Source organism: Elephas maximus, chromosome 19 (assembly GCF_024166365.1).
Source record: "Elephas maximus indicus isolate mEleMax1 chromosome 19, mEleMax1 primary haplotype, whole genome shotgun sequence".
Taxonomy (NCBI): Eukaryota; Metazoa; Chordata; class Mammalia; order Proboscidea; family Elephantidae; genus Elephas; species Elephas maximus.
In genome coordinates, this window is record NC_064837.1 from 42737438 (window position 1) to 42760297 (window position 22860).

Genomic DNA, 22860 nt, shown 5'->3' on the forward strand with positions numbered 1-22860 from the left:
AGTTCCTCGGTCTTTCCTTGTCTTTTTTATGACTTTGATACTTTCAAACAGTACTAGTCAGTTCTTTTGTAGATGCCCCTCAATTTGGGTTTGCCCTGTGATTTATCATAATTAGATTGAGGTTAGACATTTTTTGGGAAGAACACCATAGAAGTGATGTGCCTTTTTTTTGTTGCTGTTGAGAATATACACAACAGAGCATACAGCAATTCAGCAGTTTCTACATGTACAGTTCAGTGACATTGATTACATTTCTTCAAGTCGTCCACTTATTATCCTCCTTTTCCAAATTGTTCAACCTCCATTAACATAAACTCACTGCCCCTAAGTTTTCTGTTTAATCTTTCGAGTTGCTGTTGTCAGTTTGATCCCATATACATAGGCCTTAAAGGAGCACAATGCTCAAGGTGAAGCACCTTTCTTAGTGTATCATATTGGAGTAAATGTCGATATGTCTTATCAGTGGTAATATTGACCCTGATCACTTGCTTGAACTGGTGTGTGTCAGATTTCTTTTCTGTAAAATTAACTTTTTCCCATTGTAATTAATAAATATCTTGGTGGATATACTTTGAGACTATACAAATATCCTGTTTTTCTTCAGGCTTTCACTTGCTGAGTTTAGTATCTTTTAGTGATTCTTGCCTACAGTTATCACTGTTATGTTCTGATGGTTAGTTTCTATTTTCTTCATCCTTTATTAATTTGAATTCTTCTGTAGGGAGATCTCTTCCTTCCTCTCCCCCTCCCTTCCTCCTGCATTCTTCCCTCCCTCCCTTCTTTCTGTTTGGACTCACGGGTACTTACGTTACTCTGTGGGTTATCCCATACTATCTTTTTTTTTCATTGGGCGCTCTTTCAGGTTGGCTCCTGTGCCCTCTTGACGTACCTCCTTCCTTTTTTGAGTATTTTCTTGCTTAACTGTCACTATAAGATAGTCCATGCACTTCTATTTTCCCTGCCCCAGTCCCGTAATCAACCACTCCTTCAAAGAGCTCTGGTTCCTTTTATTAGAGAATAGTATTTACAAAACCAAGATCTGAGCGTTAAGTGTACTTATTGCTTGGGATGTGATTGCTTCTAGGCCCTCTCCGTGGACAGAGCTAGGCAGTCTAAGTGTGTATACTAACCTGTGGGATGCACATCTGAAATTATTTCTGTATCAATCTCTGGCAGGATCAGTATGAACTCGTGATTTTGTTTTTTGTTTTATACATACATACATACATACACACGTACATACATACATACACACACACATATATGCATACATACATATATATATATATGAGTTCGTACTGATACCTCCGACTCCAATCCAGTACCATGAGGTTCATTCTAACCCTCACCCTCATTACCTACCATGTGCTTAGTTATTTCTTCAACCTTAGTATATACTTAAAGGAGTTTCTGAATTGCTAACACATGCTCCTGTGAGAAACAAATTTACTAGAGTACAGTATATAGTCCTTGTTGTCTTTATCCTTACTGTCCACCCACCCACCGCCGTCCACTTTAACCACTACGCCACCAGGGTTTCCTAAAGGGATCCTTAGAGTATCCAGTTGAAATACTCTTTTCCAAAGTTACTTAGGTTAGTTCTTTTCTTTCCCCACCACTTCAATGTCCTTATACTGTTCACTTGTAATTCAGTTTGGTTCATATGTTACAGTTTGTATTCCATTTGTTATATAAATATGTGATCACCTAGTAAATACTTGTTTTGTCTCTTTTATAATCCTTTCCTCTTCCCAAGTCAGCAATAATCCTGTACCTCTAAAGGTTCTCAAACAGGAGGTAAAAATATTATTTTAAAACAATTTGAAAAAAAAGTAAATGAAAGTGATTAACTATTGGTTATCTCTTCAACTGTTATTCTCAAGATATCAGATACTCAGTTTGGACGACTACAAATGTTATTCACTGTAATACTTAAGAAAATTATTTCCTCTACAGTGATTGTCAGGTCTTTACTATAACCTATACTTTACTTCTTTCCCCAAAGTAAGCATTTTGAAATAAAAAAGGGAAAGTATAAATAAGTCCTGCAAAAATTCAGCCTAATTCAATTTATCCAACTCTAAGTAAGACAGTTCGTATACAGTTGGCCGTCCGTATCCACGGGTTCAACCAACGCAGATCGAAAATATTCAGGGGGTAAAAAAGAAAGTTCCAAAAAGCAAAACTTGAATTTGCTGTTCACCGAGCACTACGCTGAATCCACGCAAATGAAATGGTGTATAGGCATACCTCGTTGTAGCCTCCCACCATTTCATGGATCCTCGGTGTCTCTTAACACTTGTTGTTTGAGCATTGTTCACCTCCTGTCATATCATTATTCCCTAAACAGTACGGTACTGTATAATAACTATTTACATAGCATTTACATTGTATTAGGTATTAAAAAGTATATGAGAGGATATGCCTGTGTTATATGCAAATGCTGTGCCATTTTATATAAGGGACTCGAGCATCTGTGAATTTTGGTGTCTGCGGGTAGGGGCGGTCCTGGAATCAGTCCCCAGTGGATACCCTCTGAGGGACAACTGTACTTTGTTTTAGGCACTTACTTTTAGTTGGGGAGAAAGAAATGTAAACCAAAAAATCACAATATATGGTAATGGTGGATCCACTGGGCTAGTTATCTGTGTGTAATTGTACTTCTCATTATTAGGCTTCAAGTCTTTGGCTGTAAAACACAAATTCATGTATTGGAGTTGCTTACCCCTTTATTTAGCTTGTTTCAGATTGTATTAGTTTCCTAGGGCTGCAAATACTACCAACTGGGTGGCTTATAAGAACAGAAAACTTACTGTCTGTTCTGGAGGCTAGGAGTCTGAGCTCAGGGTGTCAGCTGTGTTGATTCCTTCTGAGGCTTTGAGGGAGAATCTAATCTGTTCCATGCCTCTCTCAATAGCTTCTGTTAGCATCAGGCGTTCCTTGGGTTGCAGCTACAGCATCACATGGCATCCTTCCACTCTCACCTTGGGTCTGTATATCTTCTCTTTTATAAGGACACAAGTCGTATAGGATTAGGACTCATGTACTCCAGTATGGGAAACCCTGGTGGTGTAGTGGTTAAGTGCTATGGCTGCTAACCAAGAGGTCGGCAGTTCAAATCTTCCAGGTGCTCCTTGGAAACTCTATGGGGCAGTTCTACTCTGTCCTGTAGGGTCGCTATGAGTCAGAATTGACTAGACAGCAGTGGGTTTTACTCCAGTATGACCTCATGTTAATCTAACTGATAACATCTTCAAAGACCCTGTTTCCAAAGAGGGTCACATTCATAGGCATAGGGATTAGGACTTCAACATATCTTTTTTTTGGGCGGGGGGGAACACAATCCAATCCATAACACAAATGAAATCAGTCTACTTAGGAAAACAGTATATTGGGACATTTCTAAGTTGTCTGAGAATGAGGTAATTTATTTTGTATAGTTGTGAACATAATTCATAGTCTGTTAAAAAATAAACTCTGGGACGGTGGCAGATAACACATGGCATATTTATTCTGTATAGCACTGAGCACATGATGCATTTGATGATGGAACAACTGAAAATGTTTTGAAAGGCTTGTAGATTTGGAACTAACCATCCAGACTTAATCTCTCTGGAGAGAGATCTAAAACCTGATATCTAAAGCCAGTAGGAAAATGGCACAAAGAGCAGATTGTTTTCATTCATGATGTCCCAGGTGAAGCTAAAAGTAAGGCACCTATTTTCTCAATGCACAGCTCAACACATGCATGGGAATGCCATTCCTTTATAATTATAGATAGCATTGCATTTCCAAATCAGAACCCTGCTTTTTGTGGACATTCTCTAGTGACATGCACAGCCTATAGTGTGGCAGTTCCTTAAAGACTCTAAGGGGAATTATAAGTAAATTTGTCAGCAAAGGAGGCTTGACAACATGTGAGTCTCCACGTTTGACACCTATGCATGTTTTTGAAGACGGTATCTTAATAATATTAGACAGTAGGAATAACAGGCCTACAGAGAAATAAAGCAGCATTTACAATCAAGTCTATTAGCCAACACAGTACAACCTGGCAGGTGACATGTAAAGTCTATAATATAAAATAGGAATTGCAGGTCTCAAGAAGCTGCAGATTGAGTGTGAAGTAATGGCATACAACTCCCCTGAAACTTTAAATTGGGTAATTCAGATAAATGTGTCCAGTTGTAATTTAAATCCTAGTAAGAATTGTCCCTCGTTTTGCACCTGTTATCAGATTATCATTGGCCAAAATATTTTCTCTTTTAACAGGTTGATATTCAGGTTTCTCTTTCTTCATTTTATCTTCAGTTGGAGGCGTTGTGAGTGACTGAATTTCATAATGTCCTCCATTGGAGGTACATTTCTAAGGATATTGTGCCTCTGCTCAAATGCTGTAGCAAGAACTTCTTATCTGCTAATCTTAGGAGCTTTATGTCACTATTGCCTGGGAGACTAAGGAGAAACATCCCCTTTAAAATTCAGAACTTTTCTCTCTTCAGCTCTCATGCTGCATCCTTGGGATCCAGTTGTCAGGAGTACAGCCCACACAGTGAACTATTTAAAAAAGTATATATTTTTATGTGGTAAAAATATAAAAGGGAAATAAGTTACAGATAAGTAAATCTCATGTTATTTGGATAGTTGCAGCGCAGTAAATTACTTTGTAACTCCCACCAAATGACTAGATAGGGCTATGCAAACGAGGTGCTGTGGTCCACAAAGGGGATTGAATAGCTAGCTTGCTAATAATGTAAATAAGGTGCATGGCACCCTTGTGGCAGTGGGACCATGCAAATAAGATGTATGGAACCTTAGCAACAGGACTGGTCAGTTTTGCCATCCTGCTAGGCTTAAAAGAGAGCCAATTCCAGAGCAGAGAGGGTACCTCTTGATCATCAAGAAAGAAGAGCTGGCAATGCGGCACATCCTTTGGACCTATGATCCCTGCATTGAGAGCCTCCTAGACCCAGGAGACGAGAGAGAGAGAGCTGTAACACTGGAGATGGCAAGAAGCAGAGACAGAGAAACTGCAGAAGCAGAGACAGCAGAACTGGGAGATTGGCAGGAGCCGGTGCAATGAGCTTCCCAGCCCACGGAGCAAAAAAGCCAAGCACCTTTGGGCAGGAGGTTTGCTGATGGAGTAGAGTGCCCCTGGGCACTTGGTGGAGCTTGGTTTGCTGACCCCTGGAGCTAGAACAGAGCGCCTTCAGGCCAAGGCTTACTGGCAGGAGTGGGGTGCCTCCAGGCACTTATTGGCAGAGCTAAAAGAGCTTTGTAACATTTGCCCAGGCAAGGCAGAGGCTGAGCTGAAAATCCGAGAATCTGTGGGTCAGAAAGAGGCCCGCCTATGGGCACGGCTGAGAAGAGGCTGTCCTGATCAAAGAACTGTATCCTGAGCATTCCTGAACCTGAATTGTAACCTGTTGCATCCCTAATAAACCCCATAACTGAGCATGGTCTGTGAGTTCTGTGTGGCCATTGCAGCAAATTGTCGAACCCAGCAGAGAAGTAGAGAGTGCCGCGGGAGGGGCGGTTGGTATCAGAATTGATAAAAATGTTAGAGGGAGGAGGCATGTCTGACCTTCACCTCACAGGAATCAGCCTTGGGCTGTTGATAACGATTCTCTGTTCCCCTCCTGAAGTTAGACAACAGGTCAGACGCCCCTGCTGCCATGCCATTTTTAAAATAGCCTAGGACAAATTTAAGACATTAATCATTTTCTTCTACGTAGACCCTAATTTACCACTTCTTTTTAGCCCTGAACCTAGCCCTGACGTGTCACAGTCCTTTTCCTGTTTTAGATTGAGCATTCTCCTGGTTATATTTCATACTCCCAAATTCACAGATGAATTTGGGGAGGCAGGCTTCTAACTGTTACATTGTGAATTTTTGTCAGGGATACTTCATTAATTTTTTTCAAAAGTGAAAATAACTTTTGAGGGGGGTGTTGTGATAAAGAAAAAGAGGAAATGCTTTCTCTACTTGACTTTTATTTGAAAGGTAAATGGCAAGTACAAGATGGACCTCAAGATTACTTTTCAAATAGCTTCCAAGGTATTTTTAGTAGGTGTGGAGGAGCTTGATGGTCTCTGGGACTTTCCACAGTCTTGATGGGTTTAAGTGCTGTTCATTTATACTGTTCATCAAAAACCTGGACTGTTTATTTCATATTAACTTTCGGATGTGTTTTATATTCTAAAACTGTAAAGAGTAGGAATTCAAGTATATAATAATATAATTATGAGTTAACTAGGCTGATAAATTAACCAAAATAGTACCACTTTCATTTTTTAATAGAGTACGTATCAAGACAAAGACAAAGAGAGCGTTGCCTATCTGTAGACCCTGCAATAGTAGTTACGGATTTTAATGAGTTCCCTGAAGAATTTGTTGCAATGCAGATTACTTGATTCCACTACCCAAGGTTTGGTGCATTATGTATGGGGTCGAATTTAAAACCTGCCTTTTCAACAAGCACCTCAGATGAATTGCATGCAGGATGTTTTAGGATCACACTTGACAAAATTTCATCCTGAGATTAATACTCTGGACTAGTCCAGTGCAGTTTTACAGCAGCTCTTAGCACATGATTAAGTCTGCCTTTGTTATCAAATGATTGTACAATATTATAACTGCCATTAAAACTCTGATGTTGACATTTATGTGTAATTTTATTGCTAATACCTCCATTCTACTTTTTCAATATTTTATGTTTAGAAGAATCTCATGTATGCCTGGAAAAATATGATTTACTTAAATACCGACTTCCTAATTATTTGAAAATAGTCTGCAGGGATTATTTACTGGTTTCCTTTGGTAATTAGTAGCTCTTTATTACCTGGTTATTTATTTATTAATAGAACTAACTTTAGGCAAGTTTATTTCTTAAGCCATTTGTAAAGAGGTTTAGAATAAATTACTCATTTAAAAATCTCTTCTTAATTATTTTTATTTGTAGGATGAACTTTCTGATGTTAGCCAAGGAGGATCTAAAGCTACCACTCCAGCATCAACAGCTGCTTCAGATGTGGCAACAATTCCTACTGATACTCCCTTAAAGGAGGATAATGAAGGGTTTGTGAAGGCTACAGATATACCAAATAAGCCTGAGATAAGCAAGCATATTGAAGTACAAGTAGCCCAAGAAACTAGAAATGTATCAACTGGTAAGTGACCCTAGTTCTTTATTTACTAGCAAAGTAAATGTTTACTTAACCTACATGATGTAGGCATGAGGAAATATATTTGCCTGATTTACAAAATGGGTAGATAATTCATTCTACTCAATTGTAAAAAAAGCTTAAAATTCACAGAATTTTCTCAATACACAATCATTAAAAGAAAAAATAAGATGATTAAATGAAGTTTCAGAGAAAAAAAGTGTTGAGCAGAGGAGGTTGGAGAGCCTGAAAGGCAGGAAGACAATCCCTTTCTCTCCCTTGCCTTAGGGCATTAGTCTTTGTCATATATTCCACCCTTAAATAGGAATGAAAACAGGAAGCTCTGGCCGAGGATACACTGCACTATGTATCCTAAGGAGAGTGAAAGAAAACTTTCTCTGGTTGCTTCTTAGTTTCTAATATTGACTCTTAAATTAAGTGAATATAGGACATATTATCTAACTCTGTGTTTCATAGAATTTATTCTTTAAAAATTTTTTATGATCAAATGATGTATTTGCAACCATAAAAGCAACGGGATTTTCTTTTTAGAGGCACTCACTGTGTGCTACATGCATTGTTTATGTCATCTTAAGGCTCTGCTGAAAATGAAGAGAAGTCGGAAGTTCAAGCAATCATTGAGTCCACTCCTGAGTTGGATATGGACAAAGATCTCAGTGGATACAAAGGCTCAAGGTACCAACAAATGTCAAATTAAGACGACATATCTTTCCTTTCCCCTACTCCCATAAGCACCCTGTTCTCTGGTTTCTGACCAGACAAAATGGACTCAGCTGAAGAAATGCTGTTAATATATTCCAGTTTCTGTTCTTTTTCGTGAAATGTTAGCTATTTGCAGCATAAAGGATCAGGACCAAATGGAAGGACAGGGGAAAAAAAAATAGACAGCCAAGTGGTGTCCCATACTTTCTGTAACTTGAAGAAACTAAAGAAGCAGAGGTGAGGGAAGTAACAATTTGAACAAACTTTTTTCCTCCCCTGCATCAGGAAGAAGAGAATGTACTTCTCCCTTTAGAACTGTAGTGATCTCAGTATTAGAAGAAATTAGTCTCATATTCCATGGAAAACTTGTTTAATGGTGGGAAGAAAATGGTTATCTTTCATCTCAGTCAAGGTTATCAGAAATATTTTGATGTTCAGGAATGTCAAACAAAACTACTAATTTTCTTTTCCTTTCTTCTATGAATTTTATCATTAAATTAGTAGTAACCTTAAGAATACGTGCCATTTATTGATCGCTACGAGACATTTTTCACTATGTGATAGTGTTAGAAGCATGGGCTCTAGAGTTGTACTGTGTGGGTCCAAAACCTGGCTCAGATTTGAATCTTAGGCAAGTTTCCTCATTATGATAATATGTCAGAGTGGTTATGAAGATTAAATGTTACATCATTGGCAAAGTTCAATAAATGTTGGTTATTATTATTGTTATCATTATTTTATATAATTTAATCTTAATGACAACCTTATGAGACAGATGTCTTCATCCCCATTTTACAGTTAAGGAAACTCAGAATGTAATTTAACTTGCCAAAGATTACTAAACCAGCAAGAGGAGGAGCTGGATTCATACTCAGGGCTGTTTGATTTCAAAGGCTGTGCCCTGCTAAAATATTTTTTTTCCTTTCTTGTTTTAAATAATGCAGAGTGTTAAAACTGAAATTTGCTTCTTATCCACCCTCTCCAAAGCCTCTAGGAGATGCAGTAGTTATTAACAGCTTGTGTACTTTTGTCATTTTAGACCTCTTATTTTTAGCAGAGTAATGCATATGTATGGTTTTTACATCAAATGGTAATACAGAAAGTATGGAAAGCAAGCCCCTTGCTCCTGTTCAACGCTCATTCTCACCCCCAAGAGGAAACCTCTATCACTTCGTAGCTCCCTTTCTTCTGCTGTTTGTCATCAGCTTTCTAAATAATTACTGTCCCAGTCTTTCTGAGCTGGAGTTCTGGGAGAAAATTAAGTCCTAATGCCCTAAGGCATCCCATGTATGTCATGATTAGCTGACCTCCTGTGCTATTGTACTGGCTATCTACTTTCTTGGGAGAATTGTAAAAATAATCACTCAGTTCACTTGTTATATCCTTTGGATCAGATGAGGAACCGTGGTTGAGAAAGACCTTCGACATTAGCTGTTGTCAACTTTCTACAGTGGAAGGCAATGAGTATATAGCTCCTTAAATCACCATCCCGCCTTTCTTCCTCCTAGTATATCTCAGTTTTGGCTTGACATGGTATTAGAATTCATCATCTGTGTCATTATGACTATATAAATATTAAACACAGCTTTGCCGCAGAGTGTGCTGTGATTACTTTTCCTTTCTTTTACAAGTTTTTGTTTTACTAGAATTAATAAAGCCTTGGGGCTTTTTGTTTGTTTGTTTGTTTTTATCTTGTTTCTCTTTCTGTTTGTCACTAAATGTACCTATTAGTAATTCATTGATAGATACTCTGAGTAAGTATGGCCAAATACAGAAACTGTCTGTTTTCTAGAGCTCTGTCTCCTGGGCCTTCTATTCCCGTGCTCCATCCTAGACTGTTGTCATGTTTGGTCTTGGGATTTGCCCACAGTATTTTTTTTTTTTTTTATCATCTTGGGAATTCCCTTCACCTCTCTCCTCTGTTGGATCCTGTTTCCTGGATGCCATGTCATCCTTTTTTTTTTTTATCATGCTTTAGGTGAAAGTTTACAGTTCAAGTTAATTTCTCATTACAGATATTTATACACATATTGTTTTGTGATACTGGTTGCAATCACTATAATGTGACAGCACACTCCCCCTTTCTACCCTGGGTTTCCCGTGTCCATCCACCCAGCTCCTGTCCCTTTCTGCCTTCTCATCCTGCCTGCAGACAGGAGCTGTCCATTTGGTCTCATGTACCTGTTTGAACACTCGTCACAAGTTTTACTTTATATTTCATAGTCCAGTCTAATCTTTGTCTGAACAGTGGGTCTCAGGAATGGCTTTAGTTGTGGGTTAACAGAGCACCTAGAGGCCATGGCTTTGAGGGTTCCTCTAGTCTCAGTCAGACATCTTTTTACAGGAATTTGAGTTCTGCTCCACGCTTTTCTCCTGCTCAGTCAGGGACTCTCTGTTGTGTTCCCTGTCAGGGCAGTCATTGGTGTGGCCAGGCACTTCATCCTATTTCTTGATTTATGCTTTTGTTCTGATAGAACATGTCTTTACTAGTTTTCTGGGCAAAGGGCATCTGGGAAGTAAATTTTTTGAAAGCTCGAGTGTGACAAATATCATTTGAAGACATGATTGATTGATAGCCTACATACAGAATTCTAGGTTAGAATATGTTTTCCCTCAGAATTTTGAAGCCCTTGCTTCATTGTCATGTTGAAGTCAGCATGGTGCCATTTGGGTTCTTGCCTCTTCGTCTCTTCTCTCAGGAAGCTTTTAGGACTTTCACTTTATACCTGGTTTTTGTCTTTTCTTCTTTTTATTTCATGACAGTATATTTGTTTTAAAAGTCTTTTATTCATTATATCTTCTTATATGTAGTAAATCCTTTCAACTGGAAATTCATACCTCCCAGTTCGGAGAAAATTTCTCTGTATTCTCATTTTTGTTTCTTCCTCTCTTTCTGGAACACCTCTTAGGTTGATATTGAACCTTTTGGTCTGATCCTCAATTTTTTTCTTTTCGTCCCTGTTTTCTGTCTCTTCTATTCTTGTTCTATTTTCTGGCTGATTTGTTCAACTTTATCTTTCAACCTCATTGTTTTGTTTTGCGTTTATAACAGTTTCTTCTTTTTCTTGGATGGTTACTTTTTATAACATCCTGTTATTCTTTTATAGATGCAACATTTATTCAGAGAAAATTAGGTTTGGGTTTTTTTTTTTTCTAGTTTTCTTTTGCTGCCAGCATTGTCTCCTTTTGCTCTGAGTGCCTCTTCTATACTCCGTTGTTTTGGTTTGGTGATAATAGAGGCCTTCTTTAAATGTCTGGTGTTCTGTGGCTGTTTTGTTCAGATTTAAGTAAATAACATCAATTCTGCAGACTCTTGCCTATAACATTTAAGTTAGCTACCATTGTTCACGGAGCTGCGATGGGAGAATAGAGGTCTGACTCTAGGTCTTGTACTGCCTTTTTTAACTAGTTTATTGTGGCAAAATATACGTAACATAAAATTTGCCATTTTAACCATTTTTAAGTGTACAATTCAGTGGCGTTAATTACATTCACCATGTTGTACAGCCATCACCACTATTTCCAAAACTTTTTCATTGTCCCAAACAGAAACTCTAGTACTGCTGCTTATGCAGTTTTTTTTTTTTTTGTCTCCTCCTTCTGTATTTTGTGCCCATCTGCATGTTCATCTTTGCAGATTCCTGGTACCTTTGAGTTTTCGGCCTTTCAGGGGTTCTGGCAGCATAATTACTTCTTCCCTGCCCCAGAGGTTTGGATTTCAGCTGTCTCTTATCTGTTAAATCAGTTTCTACTGCTTGCCCATCTTTCAGAATTTTGTTCACATCTTGTGGGCATATACCTTTTTAGTTCTTTTACTATCATTTTAGCTGGGTTTCTGAATTACTGGGTGGTAATTGACTGTTCAGTCTACCATATTTAACTGCAATCCTCTGCAGACTCTATTCATATAACGTTAATGCACAGAAATACACACTTTCCCCATTCCCCTTCCTGCCCCTGCAAAAAAGGGCTCATACTATATACACTGCTTTGCAACTTGCTTAAAAAAAAAATTTTATGTGATGGGTTTCTTTCATTTATAAAACCCTATTTTTAACTATAAAGTTAAAAACTGTAGTTGTATATATATATATGTAACTTATTTAATTTGTCCCCTATTAATAACCACTTCAAAGAGCCCTGGTGGCACAGTGGCTAAGCGCTTGGCAGTTTGAACCCACCAGCTGCTCTGTGGGAGAAAGATATGGCAGTCTACTTCCTTAAGGATTACAGCCATGGAAGCCCTATGAGGCAGTTCTGCTCTGTCCTACAGGGTCACTCTCAGTTGGAATCAACTTGATGGCAGTGGGTTTGGTTTATGGGGATTAGTAACCGCTTAGGTTGTTAATAACCACTAAGCTTTGCTACTATAAAAATGCTGCCCTGACCATCCTTTTGCAGACATAATTTTTTGTGTGTGATTGGGTTTTTTTTAGGACATATTATTGATACGAAATTCTTGGATCAATTGGTATTTGCATTTAAAATTTTGATACTGTCATATTGCCCTGAAAAGAAAAGCCTGTACCAATTTGTACCCTAGACAACATGGAAGCTAAGACCATGAATTCTGGATCCAAACTTCCGGGGTTTGAATCCTGCCCTTTCCACTCATTTGCTATATGATCTCAGCAAATTCTTAACCTTTTTAGTTTCCTCATCTGTAAAATTGGGATAATAACAGCACTACTAATCTACTTCACATAAATTATTTTATTTAATCCTTACAGGTACTGTAGTTGTGAGGACTGAATTAGGCAATCTATGGAAATCACTTAGATCGTGCCTAGTACAGAGCAGACTAGTGCTCTCTGCTAGCTGCCATTTATTTGTGTTCGCTGAGATGTCACAACTAAAACATTGTGTATTTTCTTCAACTGTTGTCTCTGTGGAGTTTAGTGGGAATTTCTTAGGAATCCTTTGAGAAATCTTATTTAATTATATTTTATATTAAATGCAAATTATAGTTAAAAAGACCTAGGTAGCTCAGCCTAGGCATTCATTTTCACCGTCAAAAAAGTCTTTGTAATTTGTTGATTTGGCTTTATTGTTTTTGTCACATAGCACTCCTACCAAAGGCATAGAGAACAAAGCATTTGATCGCAATACAGAATCTCTCTTTGAAGAACTGTCTTCAGCTGGCTCAGGCCTAATTGGAGATGTGGATGAAGGAGCAGATTTACTAGGTATGACAGCTCATCTGAAGAACTATCAAACTGTTTTAAAAATAGATTTTAAGAAATGATTTAATTGAAAACCCATTTAAGAAGTCCCTAACCTGCTCAGTGGCACAGGGTTAGTGCACTTTAGATAATTACTGGAAAGGTATTCTTTGAGGCCCCTAAAAGTGAAAACATCTCCACATATCAGTACTCCTAAAAGTGAATTGCACTTAAATTTGTGTTTTGAATTAATGTAACTCAATTTATTGAACCTGCTATATTCCGTGAACAATGTTATACACAAGGAACACAGGGATATGTATATGGAAGTGTGTGTGTAGGTGTATAGGTGTATGGAGTGATAAATAATTAGTTCCTGGTTTAAACAAATTTCAGTAAATACTATTGACCTTAATTAAATAAGAAAAGAGATTTTAACACTTGATTTTTCAGAGATTTCACAGAGTATTATGTTTTAGCCCTCTTGGGAAATGTAATTGTTTTAAAATTTGTGTTGTTGAAGAACACGTGATTTGAAAACGGCATTTGGCTCTTCCGTTATTTATCTGGTGACCTTTGCCAAATAGCTCAATCTCTCTGGGTCTCAGTTTCTTTGAAGAAGCTGGACTGCAGTCCATGGGCCAAATCCAACTCACCACCTGTTTCTGTAAATAAAGTTTTATTGGGACACAGTCATGCCCATTTTTTCACACTTACTGTCAAAGTCTGGCATAGTTGAATAGTTTACAACATACATCAAATAGCCTACAAAGCCTAAAATATTTATCATCTGGCCCTTTATAGAAAAAGTTTGCCAACTCCAGCTCTAGGTGATCTCTAAAGTTCCTTTCAGTTTAATTACATGATTCTGACTCTCGTGAATTAGCTCTGGTGCACTTTTCTTTGGTTTCCTTTTAAGACTTCATAGAAATCAAAAACCTTATAGAAGTAAAAATCTGTATCTTTGAAATAGACTTATATACTGGCCTCCAAAAAATTTTATATATATTAGTGTAATTTTAATATAGACTACACTGTTCTCAAAAGTGGTTGTTTGTCAACTCTTATGACTACAGAGCGGCATTCTTGCATTAATTTATGTTAAATTTATTGATAACCAATTATGTTCTTGACACTAAGAACTATTTTTTGAAAGAAATGTAAGTCCTGTCCAAACAGAGCACAGACTCTAGTAAGAAAGATTGAAAGTACGTAAATACAATTATTCAGAGTTAGACCTAAAGAGACTGTCACCATTAAAGTCTAAGTAAAACATTCAAAGAAATGAAATGAGCTGCATTTCTCAATGGGGACTAAAAAAGATCGATTCTTAAGGAATGTTCCATTTTTACATTTAAATTTACACTTTTAATTTTAGTTAACATCAAATTATACTTGAAAAGTTCCTTGTCCGATTTGATTGGTTTAAGAACCAGACTTCCAGTTGGTGAGGAATGGCAAAACTGAGGGACAGATGTTAGAAAGAAGAATTTAAAAAAAAAAAAATTTATTTTTAAATTTACATACAGTAAAATTCCCTTTTTTTGGTGTACAGTTTTGTGAATTTTGACAAATGAATAGAGTAACTACCACTAGAATCAATATTCACTACCCCCCCAAAATTCCCACATGCTGTCTTTTTGTAATCAACAGAACGAAGTACTTTGAACATGTGGTTCGTATGCCCTACTGCTTCCTAATCTGGTATTGAATAATACAATTTTTGAGATCGTTGGTCCCAAACCTTCTTTTCTTAGAGTTTAGAAGCCACATAGTATTTAGAAATAATTATGGTCTTTTAAATCAAGTATCTTCTGAAAGTTGTCATCCTTTAAGTCAAAAAAATTAAACATAATAGATTAAAAGAAGAATCCTGATATTCTGTTTCCTTTCCATTTTGAAGATAAGAAATGGACTATAAACTACTGACCTTTCCATTTTGCAGCTGTTGCTATATTTATCTCTAGAATGTTTCATATTAGAAGGTTTTTATATACTACCTTAAGTTTAGTGACTTAGACCTACATGAATACTTTATGGTCATAATGGTAAAGGAAGTTTCCAAGGCACTTATTTGTTGCTTGGCTTCTCTTCCGTACAGTCCAGTGTTAGTAGATGAGGGTGATATTCACTAAATGGAATCTAGTTAAACTCACAGAATTGTTCCCCAAAGTTCTTTAATTGATGTGGGGTTGATAAATAAGTACATAGCCCATTTCTATAACTCATTATTCATTTTTCTTATTACTATATCATTATCAAACTCTTGTTGTAGGATTTAAATTTCTTTAAACCATTATATATGTACTCAGTACTTAGATTACTTTTTCTGATTTTAATAATTTGAAAGAGACAACCATAGCAGTTTGTCCTTTTTCTTGACTAATCTCTATCCCTTGACTTTATTTTCAGTGACTCTTTTCTCCATTCACCTTCATCAGTCACTCCCCATGGCTGCATTCTACAACTTGGAAATCACACATTCATACATCATACTCTTTGAATTTTTATTTCTCTTGATTATCTTCTGCATTTTCAATTTCCATATGTTTACTAACTTCTTCCCATTATCATTTAAACATGTTCAGGCCTTTTCCATTAAAGATAAAACTGCTGCCTTCCTCTCAGCCTCTGTCTTCTACCTTCCACCCTGTCATTCGCTCCCTTCCACCCTGTCACTCACTCTCTTTCCATTTCTGGTCACCCTTCTCTGTAACAAGATTGATGAGGTGTCTGTTAAGTGCTAGGCACTGTTTGAGATGCTTGCAGTACATCGGTGACCAAAACAGACTTCTTGAAGGTGTGGCTACTTTAATTGGCAGGATTTCCCCAGTCCTGCTTGCTCCTCATCCCACTGCAGTCCAGTACACTCCCCCACACTCACTACTGCTGGAAACTGCTCTTGCCATTGTCTTCAGTTTGTGATATCCAGTGATTCCTTCTCAGTTTTATTTCACATGTCATCTCAATAGCATTTGTCTTTCAAACTATCTTCGCTGAGTTTCTGTGATACCAGACTTGCCTACATCCTTTCCTCCCTCTTTGACTGTTTCCTTTTAGTCTTCTTTGCAGGCTCCTCTTCCTTTGCCTATCTTGTAGATATAATTGCGTTCCATGCCTCCTGTCCTAAGCCCATTTCTTTGTTTCAGAAATCTTATTTGCTCTCACTGGTTCTTGGCTTTCATGACTGATTACTCCCAGCTTTTTATCTCTATCCCAGATCTTTTTCTAGAGCCCCAGCCTACTATTTCCAAATTGTCCACTAGATAATTCTAAGATGATTTGTAGGACTTTACACTTGACTTGGAGTCCCTGGGTTGCACAGACACTTAAGTGCTTGACTACTAACCAAAAGGTTGGCAGTTTGAACCCACCCAGAGGCACCTCAGATGAAAGGCCTGGCCATTTGCTTCTGAAAGGTCACAGTCTTGAAAACTCTGTGGAGTGCAGTTCTACTCTGCAACACATGAGGTCACCATGTGTCAGAGTTGACTTGACAGCAGTTGAAAAAGAATCTGGATGCTTAACATGCTTAAAGCTCTGTTCATCATTGTTCTGTCCCCCAAGGCTGCTCTTGAGCCAATGTTCACATACCAGTGTTCACTATCTCAGTGAACACATGGCCTCACCAGCCACTCCTTTCTCCATCTTAGACCTCTCCTATTTCCCCATAAACAATCACTCAGGCTTGTTTGCTCCTTCTCTTAAATACACATTTATTTTTCTTGCCTCCCCTTAAATGATATGTCCCCCAGGAATTCTGCCTTGAATTCCGTAAGTAAAGCTTACTGTCCCTGAAGTTGTATTCCTATGCAACTGCACTTATCTATTATGCCACTTTTCACATTTTATTCTAATTGTTTATGTGCCTGTCTCTCTGGATAGACTGTAAGCTCAGTGTGGCTAAGACAACTTTGTCTTTCAAACTATCTTTGCTGAGTTTCTGTGATACCAGACTTGTGTTTTTTCTTGCTCACTGTGGAATCTTGAACACATAGCTAAGTGAATCGATGTTAAATAGTTCCAGCAGTTTAGTTTCACTTCTAAATCTGTGATTCTTCACCTTTCAGGGGTTAAAAGTCCTTTACAGGAGAGTATTTAAGAGAGAGATGTACTGTTGGAAAAACGCACTTGCAGAACTAAGTAAAATTATGCGCACAATCTTAAGGGTTTACCATCCAACTCTGAAGTCCATCTGTAGATCTCAGTTGAGAATTACTGCTAAAAATCCAAATGGCCCTTCTATGATGTTAAAAACTGTCAGGCAGTTTTTTGTTATTAATAGGTAAAAGTTTTCAAATATATTAGACCTAAGTTTAAAAAAAAAAAGTTTATGATTGGTTTAAGTCTTGAATAGAAATGAGGGCACTTCAAGTTATGTTTTTCTTATAATGAATTAGTTTTTATTGATACCTTTGAAAATGAAAATATTTTGGCAATCATTTTGATATATATATTAAATCTATGTGCTAGATTTTAAGAGAACTTTTCATAGGGAACATGTAAATGTAATGTAAACTTTAGAAGCTACACTATAAGGATATGTTTCCCATATAGTGCATATTTCTTTTTTTTTCTATTTACAATATTTATACTTTATTGCTTTTAGTCAACGGTTTCTCGACATCTTTTCAATTTCTTTGTCTCCTCTCTCATTTTTAAATAAATGAGTTTAGTCCTTGCTTTCTGAAAACAATCTAATTAAGAATCTCATTCATTTTTCTCTTGGGCTGCTTACCCAGGGGAATATTCTGGTGTGTATGCTTTTAAATACTTTAATATTACTGCTCTTTAAGCTAGGTGTTCTTGGCCTGCTGTTCTCATTTGATGCTTTCTCATCTTTTTTTTTTTGCTCAACTATATATATTTTTTGCCCTGCATATAAAAACAGCTTTTATGCTTATTTCCCTATGCACTTGAGAATCTTTAGCAAACCAGCTATTAAATATACTTTTTTTGACCAGTCTAAGCCCTATTTCTTTTTTAAGCCCTATTTCTTCTTTCTCCATAACTTTATTATAAAGTTAATGTTAGTGTTTAAAGCAAATATTTGGACATACCTTACCAAAATTCATTTTGGAGTTGGAACTTGGAAACTTTTTTAGTTTGTTTTTATTTTCTATTTTTCCATAAATGATTAAATAAGCTACTATTTCCGATATGTAAATTCTTCATGGTAGAAGTATCCAGATCTTTGAAGATATTTGGAAAACAATTATAATACAGACAAAATAGGAGTTCATATGAGAGCACTGAATTTTTAGCATTCTTAGGGTGATTTTGTTTGTTTTAAATTATCTTTAAGTCATTTAGATTTTTTTTTTAAAGGACATGTTAACTCCTTTTCCTTATGTAGTTTTCTTTAAAAATATTTGTTTGAAATATGAATACTTTGCATATATATTCCATTATATGTAATTTCCTGACATTAGCTCTCAATTTCTTGGGATAAGTAGGTAGTAATGTTTTGTTTTTGTTTTGTCTGTTTGTTTTTGAACTTTTTGAGATAAATATCCCAGTATATTATTTCATTTCTTCAGTTATCTTATGAGCAGCAAATTAAATTGCTTTCTTCTCCCTGAAGATCCCTGTATTGCACTGACTACTGCACTTGCCTGCCTTTACAGTGCTCATTAAAATATTCAAACACAATTCTATAAAACCATGGCTGAATATTATCGTTTCATAGGTAACACTTTAAAGGAAATGATGTCTTATTGATTTGGGATTCTCAGTCTAATTATATTCAGGTTTATTAGGAGAAAGAATTGGTTAAGCAGTTTGTTTTTGTAACGTATCGTAGTACTTCACCTTCCTTTTATTTCCGTCTTTTGCACATCATTCTGCATTAAATCGTGACATTGTAACTCCAGGTGTTTTCCATATCATGCGTAAACTTTATAGATTAATAACGTGTTTTCATGCTATTTCTTACATAAAACATTTCTTGTTCTTTGTTTTTGCTTTACATGGAATGCATGGGCTTTAAGACCATAATTTCTTTGGTAAGGTTTCATCTGCTTTGGGGTCCTGGCTTTCTTTGCCCTTGTTTCTGCCTGTTTTCTATTAATAGCACCTAACTTTTAGGGAAAAGCCTATTATAGCAGCTGTGATTTGAAAACAACTTCTGGCTCACATTAATGCTATTTTTTCCCTAAACAATACTATTCGTTAGAATATTTGGCAGACAAGTCCTGATTCTTTTGAAATATTACCTATGAAAAACAAAGTATAGACTAACAGAATTGGCCATTAAAATAATTAGCTTTGTTTTATAATAGATAATTATTTGTAATTTTATAATCCACATACGTAGATATGTCAGGTGAAATTATAGACAAAATAAGATTACCATAGGACAGATAAAACTTGTAAAATAAACTTGTGACTATAGCTTGTTATATCAAAAACATAATTTTTTTATAAATTCATTTTCAAAGTATCCATTTTCTTTTGACAGGAATGGGTCGCGAAGTTGAGAATCTTATTTTAGAAAATACACAATTGTTGGAAACCAAGTAAGTATATACAGAATTATAATAAGGAACAAAAAATACCAGATGTCCTTCTCACCCAAGTCAGTGACACTTTCTCAGTTTAGCACAGTCCTGTGCAGTCTCCTTATCCCTGTTGCATTCTCCTTCTCTGTCAGCGTGCACATGCGCGCACGCACACACACACACACGTAAGGGGACCTGTGTTTTACTGTAGTCTTTGACTGTCTTTTGCAGAAATATAGATTTGCGTCTCCTTTCCACTCAAAAAATATTTATGCCTTTCTCAATGTTCTCAGTGTGTCCGATACTTTCTTTCTGCCTCCCCTGGGATTTGTCTGTTTTCTTACCTCTTCTCCTGGGGTTCTTTTATTTCAGCACAGATGTTTTAATATATACCCAGCCCACCTCTTCAGGTTCTCTGGCACAATTTGTGGGTCTCAGACTCTCAAGCACGTAGTCTATGGTATATCATTTAGTGGGGCAGGTTCTAAGTCATATTGAAAAGCAGGCTGGGTCCCTTTGTCAATTTGCTGTGTCAGAGCAACTTGGGAACATCTGTGTATATTCAAGACAGAATGCGGCTATAACAAGGTCCTATGCAGACTATACCCAAAAGGAGCTAGATAATAGATTTTTTTTTTTTTTTTTACCTTTTTTCCAGTTTATTTGTTTTTTTCTCATTAATTATTAAAGGTAACTTCAAGGAGTAATTTTGCTTTAAAGGTTATACAGTATCTTTTCAGAATTTATTAACAGTACTCTCATGAATGCTATTTTTAAAAATGTTTACCTTATAATCTTAATTCTGACCTTTTTACTGGTTGGTGGCCTGCCTTGCTTTACCCATTTTTTCTTTCTTTTAATCCATTTATTCTTGGTGTTCTTCTCATCTTTATCTAGCAAGCAACACCAGATAAAATATCTCCAAGTTGTTCCAATCTCTGATTATGTAGTTACTTTAGCCTACAAAAGACTAAGGCGAAAAATGGAAAGAACATTTGTTTATAATGATGCACTTTTGAAATATGTGTTTCTTAGAAATGCTTTGAATGTGGTGAAGAATGATTTGATAGCAAAAGTAGATGAACTGACCTGTGAGAAAGATGTGCTGCAAGGGGAACTGGAGGCTGTGAAACAAGCCAAACTAAAGCTAGAAGAAAAGAACAAAGAATTGGAGGAAGAGCTTAGGAAGTAAGTTTTGACCATGTTCTAAATGAAACCATCTTTGCCAGTGTGCCACAAAGGGGTTACAGGTGTAATCCTGAGATTGATGTCTTCTGCCTTTTCAAGCCCAGAAAGGCCAAGAGCTTCCTAGAATAGGGTTAAGTACCCCCAACAATTGCCTCTGCTGTGAACAAGCTCCTCCATAATCAGCGTGTTGTCCAAATATTATCATTTTTTGTGTCTGCCATGATGTGAAGAAAGTGAGAACTGTTTAAACATCATCATTTTGATAATAAGGAAATTAGAAACACTGATTATTTTTCTTCACCCAGCTTTCTTCAATACCTGGCTTTTTCTGAGAATAGTGCTATAATAATAGCCCCCTAAATGAAGGCAGCTGATTGCTCTGTCTTAGAAAAGGAGTAACCCTTTAGTGGTTATTAGAATTGTTAAACTCTTCTTTCATTCTTAAAAAAATGAAACTAATTCAAATAACATGTTTTTTTCCTCCCACTAGAGCTCGCGCAGAAGCTGAAGATGCAAGGCAAAAAGCAAAAGATGATGATGATGTAGGTTTATACTTTTGTACTTTTTTTCTTTCCTTGCTTGGGAGAATCTTCCTACTTCAATTCTGGATATAGCATTAGAAGGATAAAAAGTCAGAAGACATGTTTATGGGCATGAATAGGATAGCTTCCTAGCTACATGCAGTGTGTTCAGTTTTCATCCATGGCCCCTGTGCTCTGACCTGTTGCCTGCATGTTCAAGCTAAAGGACCAAACTGGGGCGTTTTGTTGTTGTTGTTGCTGTTTGTTTTGTTTCAAATTTTGATTAAGAAATATGCAAATTTAATAAGAATACTTACTAGTATTGAACATAAAAGTATGAAGTCTAGAACTTTAGTACTAGGCAGTTATCCTGTGTTATTGTCAACATACATAAATACAGAGTTATAGATAAGACCTTCATGCCTATATTATTAGCCTACTAGTAGTTGTTATTTTATTTATTTATTTATTTATTTTTGTGCTTGAGATGAAGGTTTACAGAACAAACTAGTTTCTCATTAAACAGTTAGTACACATTGTTTTATGACATTGGTTAACAACCCCATGACATATCAACATCCTCCCTTCTTGACCTTGGGTTCCCTATTACCAGCTTTCCTGTCCCCTCCTGCCTTCTAGTCCTTGCCCCTGGCCTGGTGTGCCCCTTTAGTCTTGTTTTGTTTTATGCACCTGTCTAATCTTTGGCTGAAGGGTGAACTTCAGGAGCGGCTTCATTATTGAGCTAAAAGGGTGCCCGGGGACCATACTCAGGGTTTCTCCAGTCTCTGACAGGTCTGTAAATGTGGTCTTTTTTTGTAAGTTAGACTTTTGTTCTACATTTTTCTCCAGCTCTGTGCGGGACCCTCTATTGTGATCCCTGTCAGGGCAGTCAGTGGTAGTAGCTGGGCACCATCTAGTTGTACTGGATTCAATCTGGTAGTAGCCATGGTAGTTGTGGTCTACTAATCCTTTGGACTAATCCTTCCCTTGTATGTTTAGTTTCCTTTGTTCTCCCTAGCCCCTGAAGGGGTGAAACCAATGGAGTATCTTAGATGGCTCCTCACAGATTTTTAAGACCCCAGATGTTACTCACCAAAGTAGAATATAGAACATTATAAACTATGATATGCCAATTGAGCTAGATGTCCCCCAAGACCGTGGTTCCCACAACCCTCAACCCAGCAATTCTGTCCCTCAGGGAGTTTGGATGTGTCTATGGAGCTTCCTTGTGTCTACTGGTAATTCTGCTGTTAGCTAGACCGTCATTCCTGCAATTGGAGTTGCAGGTCAACGGCTAGACCTGAGATATATGGGTGTCCTGGACAGAATAATCATTTGGTGTCCCTTTAATCAGCTCTGTATGTTCTTTATCTAGTACTTGATTCTTTACCTAGTACTTGATATGTACTGAAATATGTGACATACGTAAGTTTTGAAACATAATAAATGAGCATTCATGAATCTACTCCTCAGCCTGAGCAGTAGAACATTAACAAACATTGAGGCTACCCTCTGCTCCTCCCTTCCAGAGGAAACCACTATCCTATTTTATCATTTTCTTACCTTTAAAAAAACATTTTTATTATACCATGTATATATCCT

At 36.9% G+C, this 22860-nt stretch overlaps 1 protein-coding gene across 6 annotated transcripts in view; it reads left to right on the forward strand.

Moving 5' to 3' along the window:
- Positions 1 to 22860, forward strand: part of SPAG9 (sperm associated antigen 9) — a 132280-nt gene that overhangs the window by 79090 nt on the left and 30330 nt on the right. For all 6 annotated transcript variants that reach the window (XM_049860711.1, XM_049860710.1, XM_049860712.1 and 3 more), the window contains 6 exons: positions 6963 to 7170; positions 7761 to 7860; positions 12952 to 13073; positions 19510 to 19567; positions 20585 to 20737; positions 21228 to 21279. In XM_049860711.1, coding sequence (XP_049716668.1) covers positions 6963 to 7170; positions 7761 to 7860; positions 12952 to 13073; positions 19510 to 19567; positions 20585 to 20737; positions 21228 to 21279 — 693 coding nt within the window. The remainder of the gene's footprint in view (positions 1 to 6962; positions 7171 to 7760; positions 7861 to 12951; positions 13074 to 19509; positions 19568 to 20584; positions 20738 to 21227; positions 21280 to 22860) is intronic.